This window comes from Bos javanicus, chromosome 2 (genome assembly GCF_032452875.1).
Source record: "Bos javanicus breed banteng chromosome 2, ARS-OSU_banteng_1.0, whole genome shotgun sequence".
NCBI lineage: Eukaryota > Metazoa > Chordata > Mammalia > Artiodactyla > Bovidae > Bos > Bos javanicus.
In genome coordinates, this window is record NC_083869.1 from 85755864 (window position 1) to 85781146 (window position 25283).

At 40.2% G+C, this 25283-nt stretch overlaps 1 protein-coding gene across 10 annotated transcripts in view; it reads right to left on the minus strand.

Moving 5' to 3' along the window:
• The window catches only part of ANKRD44 (ankyrin repeat domain 44), a 310935-nt gene that overhangs the window by 120355 nt on the left and 165297 nt on the right, over positions 1 to 25283 (minus strand). For all 10 annotated transcript variants that reach the window (XM_061380553.1, XM_061380516.1, XM_061380505.1 and 7 more), the window contains 2 exons: positions 24477 to 24555; positions 15988 to 16058 (listed from right to left, as the gene is read on the minus strand). In XM_061380553.1, the coding sequence (XP_061236537.1) occupies positions 15988 to 16058; positions 24477 to 24555 (150 nt within the window). The remainder of the gene's footprint in view (positions 1 to 15987; positions 16059 to 24476; positions 24556 to 25283) is intronic.

Genomic DNA, 25283 nt, shown 5'->3' on the forward strand with positions numbered 1-25283 from the left:
CACAATATAAGTGTGAAGAATTAAATAAGAGAAAAATAGTATTTTTACCAATTTTCATCTCAAAAATTGTGCAGTATGTAGATGTACAATTGTGATATGCAAAGAAAATATTGGAACATTTATTTAAATTTTATTTCTTTAAAAAGGAAAGCATTTTAACTGGTATTTAACTTCCAGCTAGATGTCTTGTTGTTGTTCAGTCCCTCAGACGTGTCTGATTTCTTTGCAAACCCATGGACTGCAGCACACCAGACTTCCCTGTCTTTCACTATCTCCCAGAGTTTGCTCAAACTCGTGTCCATTGAGTTGATGATGCCACTGAACCATCTCATCCTCTGTCACCCCTTCTCTTCCTGCCCTCAGTCCTTCCCAGCATCAGGGTCTTTTCCAATGAGTCGGCTCTTCACATCAGGAAGCCAAAGTATTGGAGCTTCACATTCAGCATTAGTCCTTCCAATGAATATTCAGGGTTGATTTCCTTTAGGATGGACTGATTTGATCTCCTGGTTGTCCAAGGGATTCTCAAGAGCCTTCTCCAGCACCACAGTTTGAAAGCATCAGTTCTTCAGTGCTCAGCCTTCTTTGAGTACACTGAAATGCACAGTGATAGGAATTCCTTGCTGGTCCAGTGGCAAGGACTGCACTCCCAATGCAGGGGGCTTGGGTTTGATCTCTGGTCAGGGAGCTAGATCTCACGTGCTGCAACTAAAGATTCTACATGTTGTAGCTAAAGATCCCACATGCCACAATTAAGACCTGGTATAACCAAATAAATACTATAAATAAATTTTTTTTAAAAAGACACAGTGATAACCTACCAAGTCCATATACAGATTGTAATCTGTTCCTTAAACTAAAACACCCAAAGATGTTTAAGATTTATGCAAGGAATCCACAGATTAAAGATGATAATAACCAATGCAATCATAAATCATGTGAAAGTCACAGAGTTGACGCCTCTACTCTGAGTAAAAGTTTTCTATTACCCACATTACAAGGTAAAAGTAATGACAAATTTAATCAGATCTGACAAGAGCTTGGCCCAAACAGAGAAATCATCAGAAGTCTATTATCTATATGGTTATTTAAGACTATGACAAATGAAAAGCCTCTCCCTAAGTACACTGCCTTGAAATATTAGCTAAGATAATAGTTCTTACATATAATTTATAAATAAATGAGATGCATACTCTGAGGACACATGCTGAAAGTTTTGCAGATACATGGCCAAAAAGTGCTGGAGATAACCATTTCAAAGCAATACTAATATTCTTTTCACACAGCAAAATAACAATACATACTGTCACTTTAATACCTTTGCCATGTATATTATTTTACTAATCTTGTATCGATTCCTGCTTTGCATTAAATATTATGTAAATTCAGGATAGACATTTTACAAATTTATACTATAAGGCCAATTCATGAGAAACTTGTTTTTTAAAGGTAACACGATGTGATTGCTTTTAGAGTAACTCTGACTAGGTGACTGAGATATTACCTAAGAGAGGCCCGACTTTTAAATGAATATTTAAGAATGATTTGCATTGTATACACAGCAATAGTTTAAGCAAAGAAAATATACATGCCAGTTATAGTTTTTACATAAGTGCTTTTATAGTTTAGGAGAGGAAAAACTGTATTCTTAAGTAAACAATACTGCTAAAAATATTTTAATCACAGATATGTCTTGGTTTAGTTTTGTAAATAAAGTTTTACTAAAACACAGCCTCATTTATTTGCTTACATATTATCTATTTGCTTTAAACTGTAATAGCAGAATTGAGTATTCACGACAAAACTACATGCAGCCATCAAAGCCTAAAAATATTTACTGTCTCTACTTGTGGGCTTCCCTGGTGGCTCAGCAGTAAAGAATCTACCTGCAATGCAGGAGATGTGGTTTGGATCCCTGCGTAGGGAAGAACCCCTGTAGAAGGAAATGGCATTATTTCCAAGAAGGAATTATTCTTGCCTAGGAAATCCCATGGACAGAGGAGTCTGGTGGGCTACAGTCCATGTGGTTGCAAAGAGTCAGACATGACTTAGTGACTAAACAACAACAATCTCCCCGTTTACTGAAAAGGTTTGCAGACCACCTGGCCTAGCTCCCTGTTTGAACTGTCACAAAGTACAATCAAATCTGCTTAAAATCAAATTTTATTGTCTACTAGTACAAAAAAATACTGTGCTAAGTCCAAATAGTCTTGTAAAGGAGGGCAGGTCCTATGTCAACATTCACAGGTCTCTGAGTTCAGCCCCTGCTATGCAGTGGTGGGTCTATAGTGAGTTTTGTGGGGAAGGTTTTGTGGGGCCAAACACACTTACATCGCTCTGCATAATAGAGTGAGAAGCATTGAGAGCTTGGCAGGAAAGTAGAGATGAGGACAGATTGAAGAGAGGACATGGGCCTGCAACCTTGGGCAGAGGTGTACATCTGTGTGGAAACAGAGTAAACAGGCCGAGAGGGAAGAGAAGAACCCCAATGAAAGCATCAGGCGCAGGCTTGTGGACCCAGACAACCAAAACTTGTATCTCCAGGAATTCTGTGGAATCTTTTGGAGAATATTAGACTTTGTACAAGGTGTGGTATGTAGTTTCTAGTCAGTCGTATCTGTTTAGAAGGCTAGGTGCCCTGACCAACAACTGGGTTATACCTAAAAATTTATAAGGAAAAGGTTCAAGTTCATTGATCAGACAGAGAGGAAAAAAAAAAAAGAATTGGGTTGACTCTAATATATTTCGTTTCATGTGAACTTTAGGTAATTTTCACGTGAGTGCTCATTTTACCTTGATCAAGACTATCCCCAAGAATAAGTGATCAAGACCATCCCCCCCAAAAAAAGAAATGCAAAAAGGCAAAATGGTCGTCTGAGGAGGCCTTACAAATAGTTGTGAAAAGAAGAGAAGCTAAAGGCAAAGGAGAAAAGGAAAGAAATACTCATCTGAATGCAGAATTCCAAAGAATAGCAAGGAGGGATAAGAAAGCCTTTCTCAGTGATTGGTGCAAAGAAATAGAGGAAAACAATAGAATGGGAAAGACTAGAGATCTCTTCAAGAAATTTAGAGATATCAAGGAAACATTTCATTCAAAGATGGGCACAATAAAGGACAGAAATGGTATGGACCTAACAGAAGCAGAAGATATTAAAAAGAGGTGGCAAGAATATACAGAAGAACTATACAAAATAGATCTTCATGACCCAAATAATCACAATGGTGTGATCACTCACCTAGAGCCAGACATCCTGGAATGTGAAGTCAAGTGGGCCTTAGGAAGCATCACTACAAACAAAGCTAGTGGAGGTGATGGAATTCCAAAAGATGATGCTGCAAAAGGGCTGCACTCAATATGCCAGCAAATTTGGAAAACTCAGCAGTGGCCACAGGACTGGAAAAGGTCAGTTTTCATTCCAACCCCAAAGAAAGGCAATGCCAAAGAATGCTTAAACCACTGCACAATTGCACTCATCTCACACCCTAGCAAAGTAATGCTCAAAATTCTCCAAGCTAGGCTTCAATAGTATGTGAACCGTGAACTTCCAGATGTTCAAGCTGGTTTTAGAAATGGCAGAGGAACCAGAGATCAAAATGTGAACATCTGTTGGGTCACAGAAAAAGCAGGAGCGTTTCAGCTCATCTACTTCTGTTTTATTGACTATGCCAAAGCCTTTGACTGTGTGGATCACAACAAACTGTGGAAAATTTTTCAAGAGATGGGAATACCAGACCACCTTACCTGCCTCCTGAGAAATCTGTATGCAGGTCTAGAAGCAACACTTAGAACCGGACGTGGAACAACAGACTGATTCCAAATACGAAAAAGATTATGTCAAGGCTGTATATCGTCACCCTGCTTATTTAAGTTATATGCAGAGTACATCATGAGAAACGCTGGGCTGGATGAAGCACAAGCTGGAATCAAGATTGCTGGAGAAATATCAATAACCTCAGATATGCAGATGACACCACCCTTATGGCAGAAAATGAAGAGGAACTAAAGAGCCTCTTGGTGAAATTGAAAGAGGAGTGAAAAAGCTGGCTTAAAGCACAACATTCAAAAAACTAAGATCATGGCATCCAGTCCCATCACTTCATGACAAATAGATGGGGAAATAATGGAAACAAAGCAGACTTTATTTTCTTGAGCTCCAAAATCACTGCAGATGGTGACTGCAGCCGTGAAATTAAAAGATGCTTGCTCCTTGAAAGAAAAGCTATGACCAACCAAGACAGCGTATTAAAAAGCAGAGACATTACTTTGCCGACAAAGGTCCGTCTAGTCAAAGCTATAGTTTTTCCTGTAGTCTTGTATGGATGTGAGAGTTGGACTATAAAGAAAGCTGAGCACCGAATAATTGATACTTTTGAACCATGGTGTTGGAAAAGACTCTTGAGAGTCCTCTGGACTGCAAAGGAGATCCAACCAGTCAATGCTCAAGGAAATCAGTCCTGAATATTCATTGGAAGTACTGAAGCTGAAGCTCCAATACTTTGGGCACCTGATGCGAAGAACTGACTCACTGGAAAAGACCCTGATGCTGGGAAAGATTAAAGGAAGGAGGAGAAGGGGACGACAGAGGATGAGATGGCTGGATGGCATCACCAACTGGATGGACATGAGTTTGTGCAAGCTCTGGGAGTTGGTGATGGATAGGAAAGCCTGGCTAGCTGCAGATGATGGGGTTGCAAAGAGTCGAACATGACTGGGCAACTGAACTGACTGACTTTTGTACCAACACTCACTTTCACAGCTCACAGACATCTAGAATGACCACTACATTTATTTCTCCACTTTTATGAAATGTTTCAACTTTGCCATTTTTCATTTTTTTAAAATATCTACCAAGGTAATGAATTGCAGTTTCACCTTACTTGACAAGAAGGGACTCTATCAAGGAATGCTTAGTTATACAAAGGAGGGGTTCTTGGTTGATTTCCAAGGATTAACCCTTTTTTATTGGGAAAGACCATGATGGACTCATTGGGAAAGACCCTGATGCTGGAAAAGATTGAGAGCAAGAGGAACAGAGGGCAGCAGTGGATGAGATAGTTAGACGGCATCACTGATTGAATGGACATGAGTTTGAGCAAACTCAAGGAGATGTGAAGGACAGGGAAGCCTGGTGTGCTGTAATTCATGGGGTCACAAAGAGTTGGACATGACTTAGCTACTGAACAACCCATTTCTGAAATGAAAACGCAAGTAGTAAAAAATGGCTATGGAATCAAATGCACAGAGATACAGGATACAGAATTAGAAAAGGTCTCAAGGGTCATCTGGACTGACCCTCATTTGACAGGCAGCTTCATTTTATAGTCATGATGGCTAAAGATGGTTTGCCAGCCTGGCTGTCTTAAGGGACCCTGCATTTTCTCCTAGCCCAGAGCTTACTCAGTGGACAGTACCAGGCAAGTATCCTGACATAAATACTCTTAAATGTTAATTCTCCCTTACTTATTTACATTTTAAATTCTGAAGTTTTAGCCTGCAAAAATGGATGCATGCATTTAATATAAATGTAAAGTAATATTTTCACAAAAATGAAGCTTTGATTTAAAAAGACTATAATTCCTTTTTTTAAAGTTGCATTTTTATTTCAAAAATGTTAACTTGAAAGCATTTTACCTTGAAGAGGAAGTAATTCTATGGTTATCGAGGGAATCAATGATTTTTGTAATCAAAAGAAGTCTTTTTCCTGTATTACCCACTGGCTAAAAAATTACAGCTAGGAGTTTGTTCTGACAGAAATTTACTAGGTGAAAAAGAAGCTATGTGGGGAATGGGAAGCTGAACACTTTCTGAACCAAGAAAGGATACTTAAACAGTGCTTCTCAAACTAGTTGCGGTGAAGGACAAGTTTTTTTAAATTATTTCAAATTCCTCATGCATAATTAGAATAACAAAATGAAAAAAAGATGAAGATACAAATTATAAACTCAGTTATTTTCTTATTAAGTTTCGCAGCCATGAAATTACTTTATCAAATTTTTCTAAAAGTTTCTGAATGCTCACTCAAGTCACCACAGGAAAGACTAAATCTCAGACTAGTCACAAGCCACACTGTGAGTGGTGCTGTTTCAAAGCCTTGGTTTCTTTTTTAATGAACAAGAATGTGTAAGGATGCTGGCATTCCTCCTGAGGGGAACACTCGGCCTTAGGACTGCAGGCCTTGTTGGATGACACTCCACGGTAGGCTCTCCTATTTGAGATACAGAAATAGCAGACAGAGGGAGGAACTGTCATGGGATATCACACATGGTGAACTGGAGATGGCATCTATAGTCACTTTATTTCTACTTTTTATGACTTTCTCCTTTTACAAAAGGTTGCTTCAACCCTGTTTAAGAAACAGAAACATGCACTTTGGCACATGGAAAAGATGAGAAGAAATAGGATACATGTGCCTTAAAAATGGTCGCCTCCAATATTTGTTTTTCTTACTTTCAAATGTGCATTGCATTAAGTGGTCATAAATTACTCATGGAAAAGTAATTCTTTATGATTATACAGAGTCCTTATAGACATAAACAATGTCAAATTTTATAAACAGTAAGCTGTTTGGACAAAGGTCTGAGTCTCATGCAATTTTCTATACTGTCCACAAAGCCTGGCAGGTTTCTGGCACCTAATGTATATTCAATAAATTTGAGTAGAATAAATATATTGGTATCAGTTCATTTCAGTTCAGTTCAGTCGCTCAGTTGTGTCTGACTCTTTGCGACCCCATGAATCGCAGCACGCCAGGCCTCTCTGTCCATCACCAACTCCCGGAGTTCACCCAAACTCATGTCCATCGAGTCGGTGATGCGATCCAGCCATCTCATCCTCTGTCATCCCCTTCTCCTCCTGCCCCCAATCCCTCCCAGCATCAGAGTCTTTTCCAATGAGTCAACTCTTCGCATCAGGTGGCCAAAGTACTGGAGTTTCAGCTTTAGCATAAGTCCTTCCAAAGAACACCCAGGACTGACCTCCTTTAGAATGGACTGGTTGGATCTCCTTGCAGTCCAAGTGACTCTCAAGAGTCTTCTCCAACACCACAGTTCAAAAGCATCAATTCTTCGGCGCTCAGCTTTCTTTATAGTCCAACTCTCACATCCATACCTGACTACTGGAAAAACCATAGCCTTGACTAGATGGACCTTTGTTGGCAAAGTAATGTCTCTGGTTTTCAATATGCTATCTAGGTTGGTCATAACTTTCCTTCCAAGGAGTAAGCGTCTTTTAATTTCATGGCTGCAATCACCATCTGCAGGGATTTGGGAGCCCAAAATATTAAAGTCTGACATTGTTTCCACTGTTTCCCCATCTATTTCCCATGAAGTGACGGGACCAGATGCCATGATTTTCATTTTCTGAATATTGAGCTTTAAGCCAACTTTTTGACTCTCCTCTTTGACTTTCATCAAGAGGCTTTTTAGTTCCTCTTCACTTTCTGCCATAAGGGTGGTGTCATCTGCATATCTGAGGTTATTGATATTTCTCCCGGCAATCTTGATTCCAGCTTGTGCTTCTTCCAGCCCAGCGTTTCTCATGATGTACTCTGCATAGAAGTTAAATAAGCAGGGTGACAATATACAGCCTTGACGTACTCCTTTTCCTATTTGGAACCAGTTTGTTGTTCCATGTCCAGTTCTAACTGTTGCTTCCTGATCTGTATATAGGTTTCTCAAGAGGCAGGTCAGGTGGCCTGGTATTCCCATCTCTTTCAGAATTTTCCACATGAATGAATAACTAATTCTCTAAATAATAATATGCAAAAATTAACAAGACATTTATGTGTGTTAATGTCCCTGAGGCTGTACTCAAGTCCAGAAGAAATTTAATCTATTACTGTAAAATAATAATTGGTTGGGGCTTTTACCCTGTATCCTCTATTGACTACAGCAATTTCATATACTGTAAGAATTGTATAAATTGGTGCCTAATTTGTTCAAATTATTCAGATTATTCTTCTAAAAATACCACTATTAAACCAAATGTGTGCTTTATCATTATAATTATTATTAGAGTAAAATTATTCTAAGAAACAGTAGTATAAAGGGGAGACTTGGGGATGTGAAAGAATTCAAACTACTCAAGAACCAGTGGCTCTAAACTTTGGGAAGGCCAGATACTAAAATATTCCCAGACATTAATCTCAGGTCTCAAAGTATGGAATGTAGACCACAAGCATCAGAATTTTCTCTTTGAATTAAGCCCAAATTTCTGGGCTCAATCACAGGCTTCATCAGAATCACTGGGGGTGAGGTTCTAGAACATGTACTTTGCGTTTGTGTGTCTGTGTGTGCATGTGACTTTATTCAAAAATTCTTAAATTGAAGTATAGTTGATTTATAATATTGTGTTAATTTGAGGTGTTAGTTTGAGTGTTAGTTTGAGGCAAAGTGATTCCATTTGATATATTTATATATATAAATATAAATAAGGGCTACCCTACTGGTTCAGTGGTAAAGAATCTGCTCACCAATGCAAGAGACCTGGGTCAATCCCTGGGTTAGGAAGATCTCCTGGAGGAGGAAATGGCAACCCACTCCAGTAATCCTCCCTGGGAAATCCCATGGACAGAGGAGCTTGGCAGGCTACAGTTCACTGGGCTGCAAAAGAGCTGGACACGACTTAGTGACTAAACAACAACATATACATATGCAATTGTATGCGTGAACTGAACTGTATATATATATGCACACACATAATATTGGCTACAGAGTATAGTTCCTATGCTATACAGTAGGTCCTTGTATTTATCTACATGTAGTACTGTTAGAACAGGTACTTTTAACAAGCACTGCAGATTATCTGAATGCACACTAAATCTGAATACTACTCATCTACCTTCAAATAGGTTATAAGATGGTTATTTTCTACCCATCCCAGTTACAATCTATGTTCTATATGTGATCATCTTTTTATCATTATAAAAATAATTTATGGAAAGCAACAACATTCTAGTCTCCCATATAATTTTTCCAGTTCTCCTTTTAGCATTTAGCCCAAAATGACAGTGTTTCTTAGAGGGAAGGGAAAAACATGATGTTTAAATTTTAAGCTATAAGATGTTTTTCCTATTCAGATCTGGAAAACATCTTTATACCTGTTGGACATTTGTCTGCACAGATACAAAAATAGATAGGCTTTATAAGTTGAACAAGTATCCCTAGGGATGCCCACGTGATGAGAGGGCAGCAGTGTACCACAGTGGTTAGGAGAACAGGTTCTCTGGATACACCCTCCTCCACTCATTGGCTGTGGTGTCTTAAGCTCTGTTGCTTAACTTCTCTGAGACCACATTTCCTAAATGAGGATTAATAACAGTGTCAGACTCAGAGCGTAATTAACTCAGAGGTTAAAAAGGAATAATGTACAGAAAGTGCTTAGCACATTGCCTAGCAAGCAGTAATTGCTCAATAAATATTCATCATGACAATACTAATTTGAACACAACATTCTTAATTCTACACCCCAAAGATGGGATACAACCATTTTCAATATTTCTAACCACAAAAGAGCCTCTGGGACAGAAAAGTGACAAGTTTAGCAAATCCTTTGGTGCAGCCCCTCAGTTCATTAGAGAAGAAAACACATGTGTGAAAGGCCAGTCACATTTGGACACACACCACAGTAGGCTCCATGGTTTTCTACTGGTTGTGTGCTGGCTGTCTACCTGCTATCTGCCCTCAACACAATGTCTAAAAAGGGAGACTTCACATCCACTTGAGGCCCACACAGAACAGGCTTCAATAAACATGTGTGGAACCCCCCAGGTTTCTTTGCATTTCACTCCTTTATACACAGCTGTTCTTTTCCAAGGAAAAACAAAAAAGCACCGAGAATTAACAGGGGAAATAATGTGAAATAATTTACATCAACACTCCAGATAATTCTCCCTGGCAGCCCAAAATCTTGCTCATGTATGTTACCTAGCATTGCAAAATAAATGTCTTTAACTGTTTGTAAGAGACTCTTCTATTTCTTCACAGCTGTGGGAGCAGTCAGAGAAAGAGAAGGTGATTGGTAGCCTCAGGGAGTCAGGAAGAAGACAATGCTGTTTGACTCTAATTTCCTGTTTGGTGTTGTCTCCCTGGGGACACCAGGGAGTGGGTGTGGAGTGGGGTGGAGGTAGGAGGAGGGTGGGGATTAGGCCAAGAAGGGAGTACACAACACAGCCTGGTCAGCACCAAGTAAGTCTTAAAAGATTTATCTCCACAAACCAATCTATTTGGAACAATTTTCAAGGGCTATGACCATGTCTTGATTTACCTTCTTGTTTGCAGAGGAGCTTCTACAATCTCAAGCATGGGTGGGTGTTTAATCAATATTATGACCTAATACTCCTATTGCTATAATAGGCTCAGGAAATGAATTCAGCAAATGAACATTCTTTTCCTAGTCACAGAAATCCAAACAAGAAATTTGCCTGATGGAAAGAAGGCTCAGAAATGTTGATGTACACTGATATCTCTGACTTAAACTGATAATCTGTGTTGCATGCTATTTTAGGAACTCATTCTGATTTTGCAGGATCCAGTGGCTTAACTTGCTTTTAGTGCGATACTCCCATAAACAAACTTCAAGTTAGTTTATGTTCCATGCATGAAAGATGGTTGCCACCATCATTCTCTGCGCAGTGTACTAGCTCCACGTCAGCAGTTTTACAGAGAATCAGGTCAACACAGGTTAAATGGAAAACCCAATCTTTACTGAATCACTCAAAAAACAATGGTTTCCTGGGCAGGCGAGATGCTAAATATACAATGACAAACAACAGGCATGCCACTCGTTGCCAAGAACTTACTGGCTAGACAATCTTTTTAATAAAACAGAATAACAATTTCAATAATAGTTTTATATTGTTCTTCCACATTAGCCAAGCTGAACTACATTTCATGGAATTCCCTCCACTGTATTGTTCCATCTAGGGCTGGCCCCTTGAGAAAGCTGCATGTTCTGGAAGGGAACCATGAAATTACAGACTGATGGCGTGTTGGGTGCCAAGTGCTATGGCAGCTTGGGCACAGGGCCAGTGACCAGTAGCATCATTGTGTTGGCACAGGATGGTACCAGGTTGATGCTTCTTCAGATCCTACCACATCTTCTTCAATTACTCCTATTCCGGGCCAGGCACATGTGAGCTCAGAGGTGAAGCACACAGCTTCTTCTGCAGGACACCCACATGGGCAATGCTGAGCAATGAGAGACAGATGGGGGTTCCAGGTTGTCCCTATTTTCCCCCGTTTCATATCTAGTTTTTCTTTTCAACTGCTGGCCCACAGTGACTTTAGGACCACACAGAAACCAAGAGGATAGCTTTACATAAATAAACAAACTTCCCCAGCAGCTCACACAATTGTGTACGGTCTAATTCCTATAATAAATATCTGCATTTATCATGGTGGTTCTCATTCCTTGATTGAACCCTGAGCCTTGAACCCTGAGAGGGATCAATTATCCATGCTTGAGATGCAAAGAGGTTTTAAAGACAATTTAGGGTTTATAAGTCTTTCAAAGAAGAAATGGCTTTTAATACATATTTGTGTAAGGAATATCAGTGTTTGCCAATCTAAGCAACAGACAGATATGCCCACTGAACTCATGTATCTTCTTTGGCAACTTCTAATAGTCAAACTCCAAAAGACCAGTCCAAACCTTCTCTGGTCTTCCCACCTTGAGTATGCTTTCCCCACCTGTTATTTAGATGAGGCATAAAGTAATAGCTTTTGAACTGTGGTGTTGATGCTTTTGAACTGTGGTGTTAGAGAAGACTCTTGAGAGTTCCTTGGACTGCAAGGAGATCCAACCAGTCAATTCTAAAGGAAATCAGTCCTGAATATTCATCGGAAGGACTGATGCTGAAGCTGAAACTCCAATACATTGGCTACCTGATGTGAAGAACCGACTCATTGGAAAAGATCCTGATGCTGGGAAAGATTGAAGATGGGAAGAGAAGGGGATGACAGGATGAGATGGTTGGATGGCATCACTGACGCAATGGACATGAGTTTGAGTAGGCTCCAGAAGTTGGGTGATGGACAGGGAAGCCTGGTGTGCTGCAGTCCATGGGGACACAGAGAGTCGGACATGACTGAGTGACTGAACTGAACTGAACTGAACTGAAAGTAATGGATATAGGATCTAATTTTAAAAAGGAGGAATGGGCTGTAGCCAAGATGGCAGAATGGGAAGTGCCTGAATTCACCTCTTCCCACAGGCACACCAAAACTGCAACTACTTACAGAGCAAGCATCCACGAGAATGATCTGAAGACTTGTAGAAAGGATTTCCCCAACAAAAGATATAAAGAACGGACTACAACAAGAAAGACAGGAGGGGCCAAGACGTAGTATATGCAGGACCCGTACACCTGGGTAAGAAACCCATAAATGGGAAGAATATCATGATCATAGAGGTCCTCCCCAAGGAGCGAGAGGTCCAAGCCCCATACTGTGCTCTGCAGCCTGGGATCCTGCGGCAGGAAGATGAGTCCCCAGAACTTCTGCTTTGAAAGCCAGTGGGGCTTATGTTCAGGAGAGCCAGAGAACTTAGGAAACAGACTACTCTTAAAGAGCATGTGCAGAGGTTGTAGCTTGAAAAAAGCCTGGGTCAGACCTACTTGCTATTCTTGGAGAGCCTCTTGAGAGGCAGAAGGCACCTGGGACTTCACCTGAGAATGAGGACACTGGTGGTATGTCCTTGGGGGAGCTCATTCTACCGTGATGTCAGCACTGGCAAGTGCCAGTTTAGAGTCCTTCCAATAGCCTATTAGTGCTGGGGGCTTACCTGCCCACTAGCACCAGCTCCACAGCCCACAGGCTGCACAGCCAACCGCTTGCGGAGCTTACCACATCCTCCAGTGGGCCCCCAACATGAGGTAGAACCTCACAGCTAAACAAGCTTGGAGCCAGCCTTGCCTCCCAGAAAGCTCACAATAATTGACCTGGCTCCATCAGAGGAGGCACCCACAGCCCAGATGGGGGTACCCCTAGAGCACATAGCTCTGGTGACCAGAAGGGAAAGTAGTGTTGGATCTCACAGGATGTCTCCTACATAAAACCACTTCTCTAAGATCAGAAAATGTAATTGACCTACCTAGTACAGGAAAATAAACACAGAGAATTAGGCAAAATGAGGAGATAGAGAAATATGCTCCAAATGAAGAAACAAGACAAAACCTCAGAAAAAGAACAAAAGTAGAGACAGCAACCTAACTGATAAAGGGTTCAAGCTAATGATCAAAAATGATCATTTTTTGATCATCAAAAAAGATGCTCAGTGAACTTCAAAGAAGAATGGATGAAAACTGGGAGAATTTTAAAAGAGTTAGAAAATATAAAGAAAAACCAAACAAAGCTGAAGAATATACTAACTGAAATGAAAGATACACTAGAAGGAATCAATAGTAGATTAGATGATACAGAGGAATAATCAGTGATCTGGAAGAGTAGTGGAAATCACCCAAGCTAAACATAAAAAAGAAAAAAAGGATTAAAAGAAATAAGAATACTTTAAGAAACCTCCAGACCACATCAAGCATACTGACATTGCAATATGAGAGTCCCAGAAGGAGAAAAGAAAGAGAAAGGGGCAGAGAACTTACTTGAAGAAATAATAGCTAAAAACTTCCCTAACCTAGGGAAGGAAATAGACATCCAGATCCAAAAAGACATCCAGAGTTTCAAACAAGAGGAACCCAAAGAGGTTCACATCAAGTCATACTATAACTAAAATGACAAAAAAATTTATTTCTAAATCACTTTGCTGTAGAGCAGAAACTAGCACAACACTGTAAAACAACTATACTTCAATAAAATAAATTTTTAAAAATATATTAAAAATCTAAAAATTAATAGTAAGAGAAAAGCAACCAGCTATGTATAGTAAGCTGACGTTCAGCAGAGACTTTGCAAGCCAGAAGGGAGTGGCACTATATATTCAAAGCAATGAAAGGAAAAAAACCTACAACTGAGAATACTCTTCCTGGCAAGGTTATCATTCAGATTTGAAGGAAAGATAAACAATTTTACAAACAAGTAAAAGCTAAAAGAATTCAGTACCACTAACCCAACCTTACAAGAAATCTTAAAGGGACTTCTCCTAGTGAAAAAGAAAAGGCCAAAAGTAGAAATATAAAAATTATGAAAGGAAAAATCTCATGTGTAAAGGCAAACATATATGAAAGGTAGATCGCTTATAAAGCTAGTAGAAAGGTCAAAACACAAAAGTAGGAAAATCATCTATATCCACAGTAAGTAGTTAAGAGAGACACAAAACAAAAAAATGTAAAACATGATGTTAGAAATATTAAACATAACAGGGGAAAATAAAAACGTAGGGGTGTTAGAATGTGTTTGAACTTAAGAGATCACTAATATATGTGTGTATATATATATACACATGCATATAACTTAGATCATCAATATATATGTGTGAAAATATATATATACACATACATATATACATGCTCAGTTGTTTCAGTTGTATCTGACTCTTTGCAACTCCATGGACTGTAGCCTGCCAGACTCCTTTGTCCATGGGATGCTCCAGGCAAGAATACTGAAGTGTGTTGCAATGCCCTTCTCCAGGGGATGTTCCAGACCTAGGACTGAACCCACGTCTTCTACGTCTCCTGCACTGGGAGGCAGTTCCTTACCAGCAGCACCACTTGGGAAGACCCATACATATATAAAACTTGAGATCATCAATATAAATGTGTGTGTGTGTGTGTATAGTAACCACAAACCAAGAACCTATAATGTTCCATGTGCTCAGTCACTCAGCTGTGCCTTACTCTTTGTGACCCTATGGACTGTAGCCCAGTAGGCTCCTATGTTCACAGGATTGTTCAGGCAAGAATACTGGAGTGGGTTGCCATTTCCTCCTCCAGGGGCTCTCCCGACCCAGGGATCAAACTTGCATCTCCTGTGTCTCCTGCATTGGAAGGCGGATTCTTTACCACTGAGCGAGTTGGGAAGCCCCAAAACCTATAATAGATACATATAAAAAAACAGAAAAAAATCTAAACACTCAATATAGGCATCAAATCACAATGGAAAAGAATAAAAGAAGAAAAAAAAACTACAAAACAACCAAAGGAATTAATGGAATGGCAGTAAGAACACACCTATCAATAATTACTTTAAATGTAAACAGACAAAATGTCTCCAATTAAGACATATTTGCCATCCTAACCCAAATTTCCAGCATTCAAAATATAATTATTTCCCGAGCACCTACAATGTACCAGGCTTGGGATACATCAAGAAACAAAACACAGATCCCTACTGTCATGGTGCTTACATTTCGGTGACATATTTACCAAACTCGGCACTTTCAAACAGAACTGATTAACAATGTCACCATTAACCCAGGGGGTTCTTTGCCATCTCACTCTCACTTGTTCCAAACTCTGTCAGGTTTACACTTATCTCTGCTTGTCAACACTCCCCACTGCTCAGAGGATACCCGGGATTCTGCTACTTGACCCAGCCTCTACTATCAGACTTACCTTCTACTAACCCCATGTTCCAGCTACATCCAACTGAACCCACCATTGTTCACAGCCATGACCCTTGTTCTTCAGCATGTTTGCTCTCCTGCCTCAGCCCTCTCTCCTTTTCTTGGCCTTGTAAACCTCTACACATCCTCTAAGGACTAGCTTAACTGATGTCTCGTCTTGGAAGACTTCATCTATTCAAGAAGACAGTTATTTGCTTCTTCCTCCAATTCAGTTATGACACTGTACTGATCTACTCACCTGTTTGCATCCCATCCAGACTGAGAACTCACTCAAGTCAAGGATGATGCCATCTTGGACCACCCCAGGCAGCCCCTAACATCATGCTGGGCACGCAGGAGGTACTTAAATAAACAGCTGTTCGCCCTCTCGCATTACAGCCTTTTGCTCACCAGTGAGAATCCCTAATTCAGCAGAAAGCATTTCTCTCTTTCTAGAAACTGGAGGTGCTAGATTAAATAAGATAATCACTCACTTCACTTCTGGAGGCAACAGCCCGGTGCAACGGGGTCAGCCACATGTTGTCCTTGGCATTCACACGAGCTCCTGGAACCAAACAGCACAGGTTAGAAGCATAATACAGTCAGGGCAAGTTCTGCTGATGCGAAGTCAGATGCTGTATCTTGTGCTCTTGTTTGCCTGGTACAAACAACACATTTTGTTTGTTTGTTTTTTCTTTGTATCAATCATGTGCTTTCTGGCCAGACAGGAGGCGATACTGAGTCCAGTAGAAGAAGCAAGATCATGAGTTTAGAATGTCACAAGAATTAGGTTAAGACTAGAAGAGAAATAGGAGAAGGCAATGGCAACCCACTCCAGTACTCTTGTCTGGAGAATCCCATGGACGGAGGAGCCTGGTAGGCTGCAGTCCATGGGGTCGTGAAGAGTCAGACACGACTGAGCGACTTCACTTTCACTTTTATGCATTGGAGAAGGAAATGGCAACCCACTCCAGTGTTCTTGCCTGGAGAATCCCAGGGCAGGGGATCCTGGTGGGCTGCCTCTATGGGGTCGCACAGAATCGGACACAACTGAAGTGACTTAGCAGCAGCAGCAGCAGAAGAGAAATAACAGTGTCTCACTGGGTAGGCGATACAGTTTTAAGAAAACTGAGATTCTCCAGAACTTTAGAAATATAGGTTCTGAAGAATGGAGAACTTCTCAAGGGTGTGGATATATGTATGTGTGCTCCTGAATATAATATATATTCCTGAATATAAACTATATAATCACATGCATTATTTTATTTTTAGTCATTAAGCATATTTATTTCACAGGGCAGACAACATCCTTCTTGACAAATTATTAGGGATGAGCAGTCTTTTAACAAAGGTATATTATATTAGAGGCCAGTGAGATGTCCAACAAGTTTGTAAAGTTGAGTCCTGATGAGACTTGATCTGGGCTAAAGGGATTAGCAGAAATCCATTTTATCCAAGACCCTAATTATTCCTCTGGAACTAGCCACATATTTCGGTAGAAAGAAGCCAGCTTCCATGGGAGCTTTTGAACAGACACCACATGAAGCCTCTGTGGGCTGTCACAACTCCCTTACACTATGGGGTGGGCAGATAGGGTAACACAGCCCTGTCTCCTCAGCCAAACTAGTCTGAACCAGAGCTGTGAAAACTACCTATTACCACGAACAGCAAAAGACCTATTTTGCTTCACGTTTTTGATCATACGAGTAATACATTAACGTATTCTTCTTTTAAAAGATAGATTGTTACAGATTTAGGTAAAGTCCCTTTGAGAATCACCCCCAATGCTGGACTCTCTTCACTCTCTGAAGAAAACTACTACTCTGAGTTAGTATATGAGATCCTGATTTATGTCTTATATACAAATATGTGTCCCAATATTTCACTGTAAACAATGCTGCTATGAACATCCATAAAATGACTCTATGCAAATGTGTAAGTATTTTTCTAGGATACATAATTAGAAATGGACCTTCTGTGTCATTGACCATGTACTTTTGGTTTTGAAGTTTCAACCCTTCAAAGTGTGCCAATTTATACACTCACAGTGTATGACTGCTTTATTTCCTCACATTTTCATCAATACTTGATATTATCAGTTATTTATTATTATTATTCAAGGAATATGCATAACAATCTCTTTGAGTTCTTCTCCAGAACTGGGGCCACCACTCAAGTGGAGGATGGTAACCTCAGGCTGAGCAGAAGATTCCTGGAGCACTGCCCAGTTGCCTCACCACCAACCAATCAGAAGAAAGTCACACAGTCTGCAGCCCTCACTCCAAATGTTGCCTTCCTCTCCTGTGGACCAGTGATGACCTATTAGGCCTCCTGTTTGGCCCCTGTCTGTTTCATCACTGACTGGGTCCAACAGTTTTGGGCTAAACTGCTGTTAGTACAATTGGAGAAGGAAATGGCAACCCACTCCAGTGTTCTTGCCTGGAGGATCCCAGGGACAGGGGAGCCTGGTGGGCTGCCGTCTATGGGGTCGCACAGAGTCGGACACGACTAAAGTGACTTAGCAGCTGTTAGAACAAGGGCCTCCGAGGTGGCACTAGTGGGAAAGAACCCGTCTGCCAAAACAGGCGACACAGGAGATGTGGGTTCAGTCCCTGGGTCAGGAAGATCCCCTGGAGGAGGAAACGGCAACCACTCCTATATTCTTGCTTGGAGAATCCCATGGAGAGAGGAGCCTGGTGGGCTACAGTCCAAAGGGTCGCAAAGAATTGGATACAGCTGAAGTGACTATGCATATCAGATACTTAAAATATTGCAAATCTGACTGGAAGAAAATGGTCTTACATTTCTGTGTTGCCTATTTAACAATGAGATTGGGCATCTTCTAATATGTTTGTTCATTAGCCACTTGTAATTCATTCCCTAAGAACCATTTATTTATATTCTTTGCGTATTCCCCCTATTTTTCTTATAATTTATATGTATACATTTATATTGTAGTTACTATTATTACTGTTTATGTTTTCTAAAATTCTAAAAAAAAAAAAGTTTTATGCAGATCCAAATGTGGCTTTTAATATCAAAACTCTTTTAAGGAGAAAAATGCCGCTGAGCTTGCTGGGTAACATAAAGCAACATACACCCCCATGTGTAACAAATACCAGCACTGTGTTCATGCAGCTTTGGACTCACTTGAGAAATTGAAAGCTAATTAGAAATCTAGGGAGTAGATTCAGTCACTGTGTAAGCCTTCCATTCCTCCACTAATCCTCCTCCACAAGGTTGAAGAGGCAGCTGCCAGGGAAACCACCTCTCCCAGAACAACAAAATTATTATGACAAAAGCAGAGTTATCTGAATGGGGACGCATATTTCATCAGTGTCATCTCGTGAGACTGGCTTCCTCATCCTCTTCCTCTATCGGACAGTCTTGTTTACATGTCAGAGGGAGATGTCAGATGGTTTGAGTTGAATATTTATAACTGATTTTTCTAAAGGAAGCTTCATGTTATTTACCTGCCTGTCAGGCACCATTGTGCACTGAAGGACACAGAGTCAGCATGTCTAATGATTTAAAGGCAAATGCTTTTTCCCCCAAGCACGTTTTTAATTTTTTTTTTTTAAAGCACCAGGTTATACTGATTCTCCAGAAACCAAGACCTAATTAAAAGTTATCAGGCATGAACTCTAAAATATCTTTTTTTTTTTTTTTAAAATCTTATCCCTACTACTGCTTGATTTTATTTTCATAGATAACAGGAGTAAAGAGAACTCTGAGCATATTTTCAGAGGCAATATTTCTGTTCTTCTCACCGTGTCATTTAGAAACAAGTAGGACAAAGAAAAAAGATAGATCAAATGACTAAAAATCTTACAGGCCAGCGAGAACAGGCCAGCCAATGTTTGGCTTTTAATTATAGAAATAAATATGAAAGAAAGATCACATGAAATATGATTATAATACAGTGAGATCAGCTTGCTATTGATTTTTTAAAAACAAACACTGTCCTGCAAAGCAATGACCTAAGAAGAGTATATGATAATTCCAAATATGTGGCAATTGCTCAAAACATTTTAAAAATTCCCCTTGGAGTTGCCTTTGGGGCCAGTTTATATGCCTATCAGCAAATGGCCCATTACTTTATAATCACACTGCACTGGAGACCAAAATCAGCATTGCCTCATTTAATTACCCCTCTTTTTCTAGACGCCCCCCAAAAATCAAATCCAACCTCAAAGGATGAATATTTGTTATGCATGAAAGAATCAAAAAAATGACCTGCCACCAGCTCTGGAGGCAATTTGCATTGGGAGTGGTAATCACATTTTGAAAAATCACAGGAAATAATTTCATAGCAATACCACTTGTTTGGTGGCCTACATTCTAATTTATTTATTTTTTTAATTAATAGTTACAACTCACAAACACTCACATGTTACAGGGTGTGTACTCCCAGTTTTCTTCCTTCAGCTCAGAACTCTCTCTCTAACCCTGTGTGTTTCCAGAATTTCTCTACAAGGTCTTGTTACTATGGCTGTTTCTCTGTGTGCTCTGCTCCCTATATCTCAACACTAGTCTCTTAACTCTTAGCTACTGATTGGTTCACACTGATCTCATTCATATATCTCCAGGAAAATGATTTAGCAAGCTCTTGACCTTCTCTCTGCCTTAATCCTGACTCAGTCAGTTCCAAAACAGAAGCTACAAGCAGGTGGTGAAAATAAAGCCAGAAGCAGTTATAAGAAGAGGAAATCTGCAAGGCCTGAATTCCTTGCTGTCTACTCAGAGACACTCAGGGTTCCATCTGCCTAGCTAACAAAAGATAATGTCAGTAGGAATTTAGTGGGCTTGAGTTACACTATGCTCTGTAAGTTAATACAACAATGAAGAACACAGCTGTAATGGGAGATTCTGGCAAAGTCAAATGATTTGTCCAACATGGGAATAATTAGCACCTCATTCATTATTAAACTGGAAAACAATTTGGTTGGATTCCCTAAAGGGTCAACTGCCAGATGTAAGTCTAGAGATGAAATCACTGCTCTTGCAATGATATTTGTTTAGGAATATACTACACAAAATGAATAAAGACCTTTCAGGGAAATTAAAACCATGAGAATTCCAAGAGTTTGCTAAGCTTCCACAGTTGAGTAAAATTCCTAAAGAACCTTCACAACTCTCTTCCGTATCCTAAGTCTTCCTAATTTGATGGGGGAAGGAGGAAAAATTCCATAGCATGTGCCACCTAAAATTATACTAGAGGCATTAATAGCTCAGTGATTCTTCCAAGATGACTGGGCTAAGGAAACAGGTGTACAGATCAAGAGATACAGAACAGTTTCTCCTGGCTCTGAATGAGCCCTGTTTAAAAGAGGCTGGGGTGCTCCATGCCCACATAAAGGAAAGGTGAAACCAAGTCTCTTGATTATCAGACCCTAGATGCCTGGGAAAAAATAGATGGGTCACCTCCATGCTGAAGAATTAAAACATTTCCCTTCAAATGTAGAAAAACAAACAAACCAACACGCAAAAAAAGCATAGCTGGTGATATAAGACAAAGTTCTAAATTTGCACAGTCATGAACCAAACATTCCTCTGAGAACCCTGAGCTGTGTTTTAAAACAACACTTAGAAGGTAGGTAGAGCTTGCTGGGATCATTAGGTCTCATACCACAAAAGTCTTTTATTTTGCACCTCCACCAATTCTGCCTATAATTTTCCATGGGCCAAATTTCTACTGCTGGGGCAACCAGCCAGGTGTGCACTGGCTCTTAACCACAGACTGCCAGTGCCAAGTACTACATATTTGTTTGGAACACAGCCTTGAAACATCTTTAGAATTATCAGAAGGAAGGCCTGTTCTCAAGAGCACAAAAAATACTCCACAAATTCTAACCTAATCTCCATGAGACTGTCAGAAGCATGTAGCACAAGCATTGCAAGGCATAGAATACTTGTTTCCTGAGAAAAGCTACCTCAAGAACACAACCACAACAAAAATAAGGGCAATGCGAATATTCCTTGTGCATCACAGCACCATTCTTTTTCAGTGTTCTTCTCCAATACTGCTCCAATACATCAGTTCCAATCTTTGCATAGCTGATTTTGGAATTCTACAATTTCCCTTTACTACTGCAAACAAAGTCAAAACCTTATTATTGGTCTTTTGCATAGTCTCTGGGAAGCGGCATTTCCTCCAGATTTGAATCTCCCCAAACCAAGATGCAGGTCAGGAAGCAACAGTTAGAACTGGACATGGAACAACAAACTGGTTTCAAATAGGAAAAGGAGTATATCAAGGCTGTATATTGTCACCTTGCTTATTTAACTTATATGCAGAGCACATCATGAGAAACGCTGGGCTAGAAGAAGCCCAAGCTGGAATCAAGATTGCCGGGAGAAATATCAATAACCTCAGATTTGCAGATGACACCACCCTTATGGCAGAAAGTGAAGAGGAACTAAAAAGCCTCTTGATGAAAGTGAAAGAGGAGAGTGAAAAAGTTGGCTTAAAGCTCAACATGCAGAAAACAAAGATCATGGCATCCAGTCCCATCACTTCATGGGAAATAGATGGGGAAACAGTGTCAGACTTTATTTTGGGGGAATCCCAAATCCCTGCAGATGGTGATTGCAGCCATGAAATTAAAAGACGCTTACTCCTTGGAAGGAAAGTTATGACCAACCTAGATAGTATATTCAAAAGCAGAGACATTACTTTGCCAACAAAGGTCCATCGAGTCAAGGCTATGGTTTTTCCAGTGGTCATGTATGAATGTGAAAGTTGGACTGTGAAGAAAGCTGAGCACCGAAGAATTGATGCTTTTGAACTGTGGTGTTGGAGAAGACTCCTGAGAGTCCCTTGGACTGCAAGGAGATCCAACCAGTCCATTCGAAAGGAGATCAGTCCTGGGTGTTCTTTGGAAGGACTGATGCTAAAGCTGAGACTCCAATACTTTGGCCACCTCATGCGAAGAGTTGACTCGTTGGAAAAGACTCTGATGCTGGGAGGGATTGGGGGCAGGAGGAGAAGGGGACGACAGAGGATGAGATGGCTGGAAGGCATCACCGACTTAATGGACATGAGTTTGGGTGAACTCTGGGAGTTTGCGATGGACAGGGAAGCCTGGTGTGCTGTGATTCATGGGGTCGCAAAGAGTCGGACATGACTGAGCGACTGAACTGAACTGAAACCAAAAGAATGAAGAAGAAAGCCAGCTAGCCTGCATGCAATCCACACTGAGACTCATGCACATGCTTAGATCCATTCCAGGGATTTGTCCTGCAAATACTCAAAAGAGAAAGCACATGCTGGTTTTGGGTGAGATGTACCAAGTAAAGGTGCTTCAGTTCAGTTCAGTTCAGCTGCTCAGTCGTGTCCGACTCTTTGCGACCCCATGAATCGCAGCACGCCAGGCTTCCCTGTCCATCACCAACTCCCGGAGTTCACTCAGACTCACGTCCATCGAGTCAGTGATGCCATCCAGCCATGTCATCCTCTGTCGTCCCCTTTTCCTCCTGCCCCCAATCCCTCCCAGCATCAGAGTCTTTTCCAATGAGTCAACTCTTCACATGAGGTGGCCAAAGTACTGGAGTTTCAGCTTCAGCATCATTCCCTCCAAAGAAATCCCAGGGCTGATCTCCTTCAGAATGGACTGGTTGGATCTCCTTGCAGTCCAAGGGACTCTCAAGAGTCTTCTCCAACACCACAGTTCAAAAGCATCAATTCTTCGGTGCTCAGCTTTCTTCACAGTCCAACTCTCACATCCATACATGACCACTGGAAAAACCACAGCCTTGACTAGATGGACCTTTGTTGGCAAAGTAATGTCTCTGCTTTTCAATATGCTATCTAGTAAAAGTGCTTATGCATTGTTTAGTCATGCAATTGTGTCCAACTCATTGAAATCCTATGGACTGTAGCCTGCCAGGCTCTTCTGTCCATGGGAATTTTCCAGGCGAGAATACTGGAGTGTGTTGCCATTTCCTCCTCCAGGGGATCTTCCTGAAACAGGGATCGAACCCATGCCTTCTGCATCTCCTGTATTGACAGGCAGATTCTTTACCACTGAGCCACCTGGGATTCCCCCCAAGTATATAGGTTTCTAAAAATGAAAACATTGGTATTTTAAAATCTGATGAAATATTTAAAATACACAGAAAAATAAAGAGGCAGTATCATAAAGACCAGTATGCATACAACATGTGCTGGCCATATATTTACTCCCAATTTTTAAAAAATGAAATATTTTACAGAATTGCTATCTCTTTTATACCTTCCCCTGAAAACATCTCTCACTCTATTTGCCTCCTCAGAGGTAACTACTATCTAGAAACTGATGTTTCATTTTTTCCCATATTTTTATGCTTTGATTACATTATAGTCATGTATCTAACCTAACCTCCATGAGGTTAAGTTAAACAAAATAGTACTGTTTTGCAATGCAATTTCATTTCAGTTCAGTTCAGTCGCTCAGTCATGTCCGACTCTTTGCGACCCCATAAACTGCAGCACACCAGGCCTCGCTGTCCAATGAATTTAAAAATATGTAAATACACACACATATCTATGTATATTCATGTAGATTTAAAGGAATCCATTTTCCTTCTTTAATTTTTAATTTTTTACAATGAAAGAAACAGATATCCAAATGTACAGAATGCATCCACAATACTGGGCCTGACTACTTGTTAAGATGGTCAGGAATCAGACTTTCAAAGCAACATAAAAATGTTTTACTGGAGAAATCATTTTTTTCCTTTTTTTAAAAAAATTATTTATTTTAATTGGAGGCTAATTACTTTAAAATATTGTATTGGTGGACAATACAAGACATTCTTCTTATTGAAAAATGACTAAAAATGTCTTGTATTGTCCCTTGTCTACTGACAAAATCAATGACCAAATAAATGTCCACAAGCACAATAAAGAAACTTTGTTTGGGTTCTTTGTAGTAGTCAATCTAGTAAATTGGTTATTTAAATTTTCACATGCCATTGACTTTTAAGTACAGCTGGTATTTACCTGACAGAATCAGGAGTTCAATTATCTCTGCATCTCCCAGAAACGCAGCCACATGAAGTGGGGTTCGCTTCTCAGAATCCTGAAACGATGGCAAAGATAAACAAGTCAGTACCGGCCGGAGGTGCCTTTGGTAGATACAGTATGACATGTCACTTACTCTGAGGTTAATGCTTGTGGGAGAGAGTGAAGGCCAAACACCTATTCAGATGAGTGCTGGTTACACATTTCTCACATCTCCCCCAGTCACATAAAGGAAAGATCCCCATTTTTGTGTCTGTATGTTGTATTTGCCTCATTGCTCCTTTTATTAAAGCCCAGCTCAGGTCAAGGATGGCCCATCGTGCACTGGAATTATCTTTAAATCTTCAGCATGGGTAAAAAAATTTCAAAGCTTCTACCTATCTTACCAGCACAGTTCAAAGCTTTCAATGACTTATTTTCTAAGAAAACCCAGTGAAACTATTCACAAGGACATGAAATATAAATACAATTATTTTCCATTACTGTTGCTTAGACCACTGCCCATTCATGTAATACTTATTGAATGCCTACTGTGTGTCAGGAACCAGATTCTGGGGACAGAGGGGTGACTACGACTTCATGAAACTTACAATCAAGTGGGAAGGCTGATAATAGTCATGTAACCCAATGACACATGAGATCCTTTCAGATGGTGATAAAGACTATACCAAAATTAAAACAGGATAATGAAATCAAGTGACTGTGAAGATGGGAATAAGATTCCTTAGAATGGTTGAGAAAGGCCTTTCTGAAGGTGCTGACACTGAAGCTGAGAGCTGAGGCAGA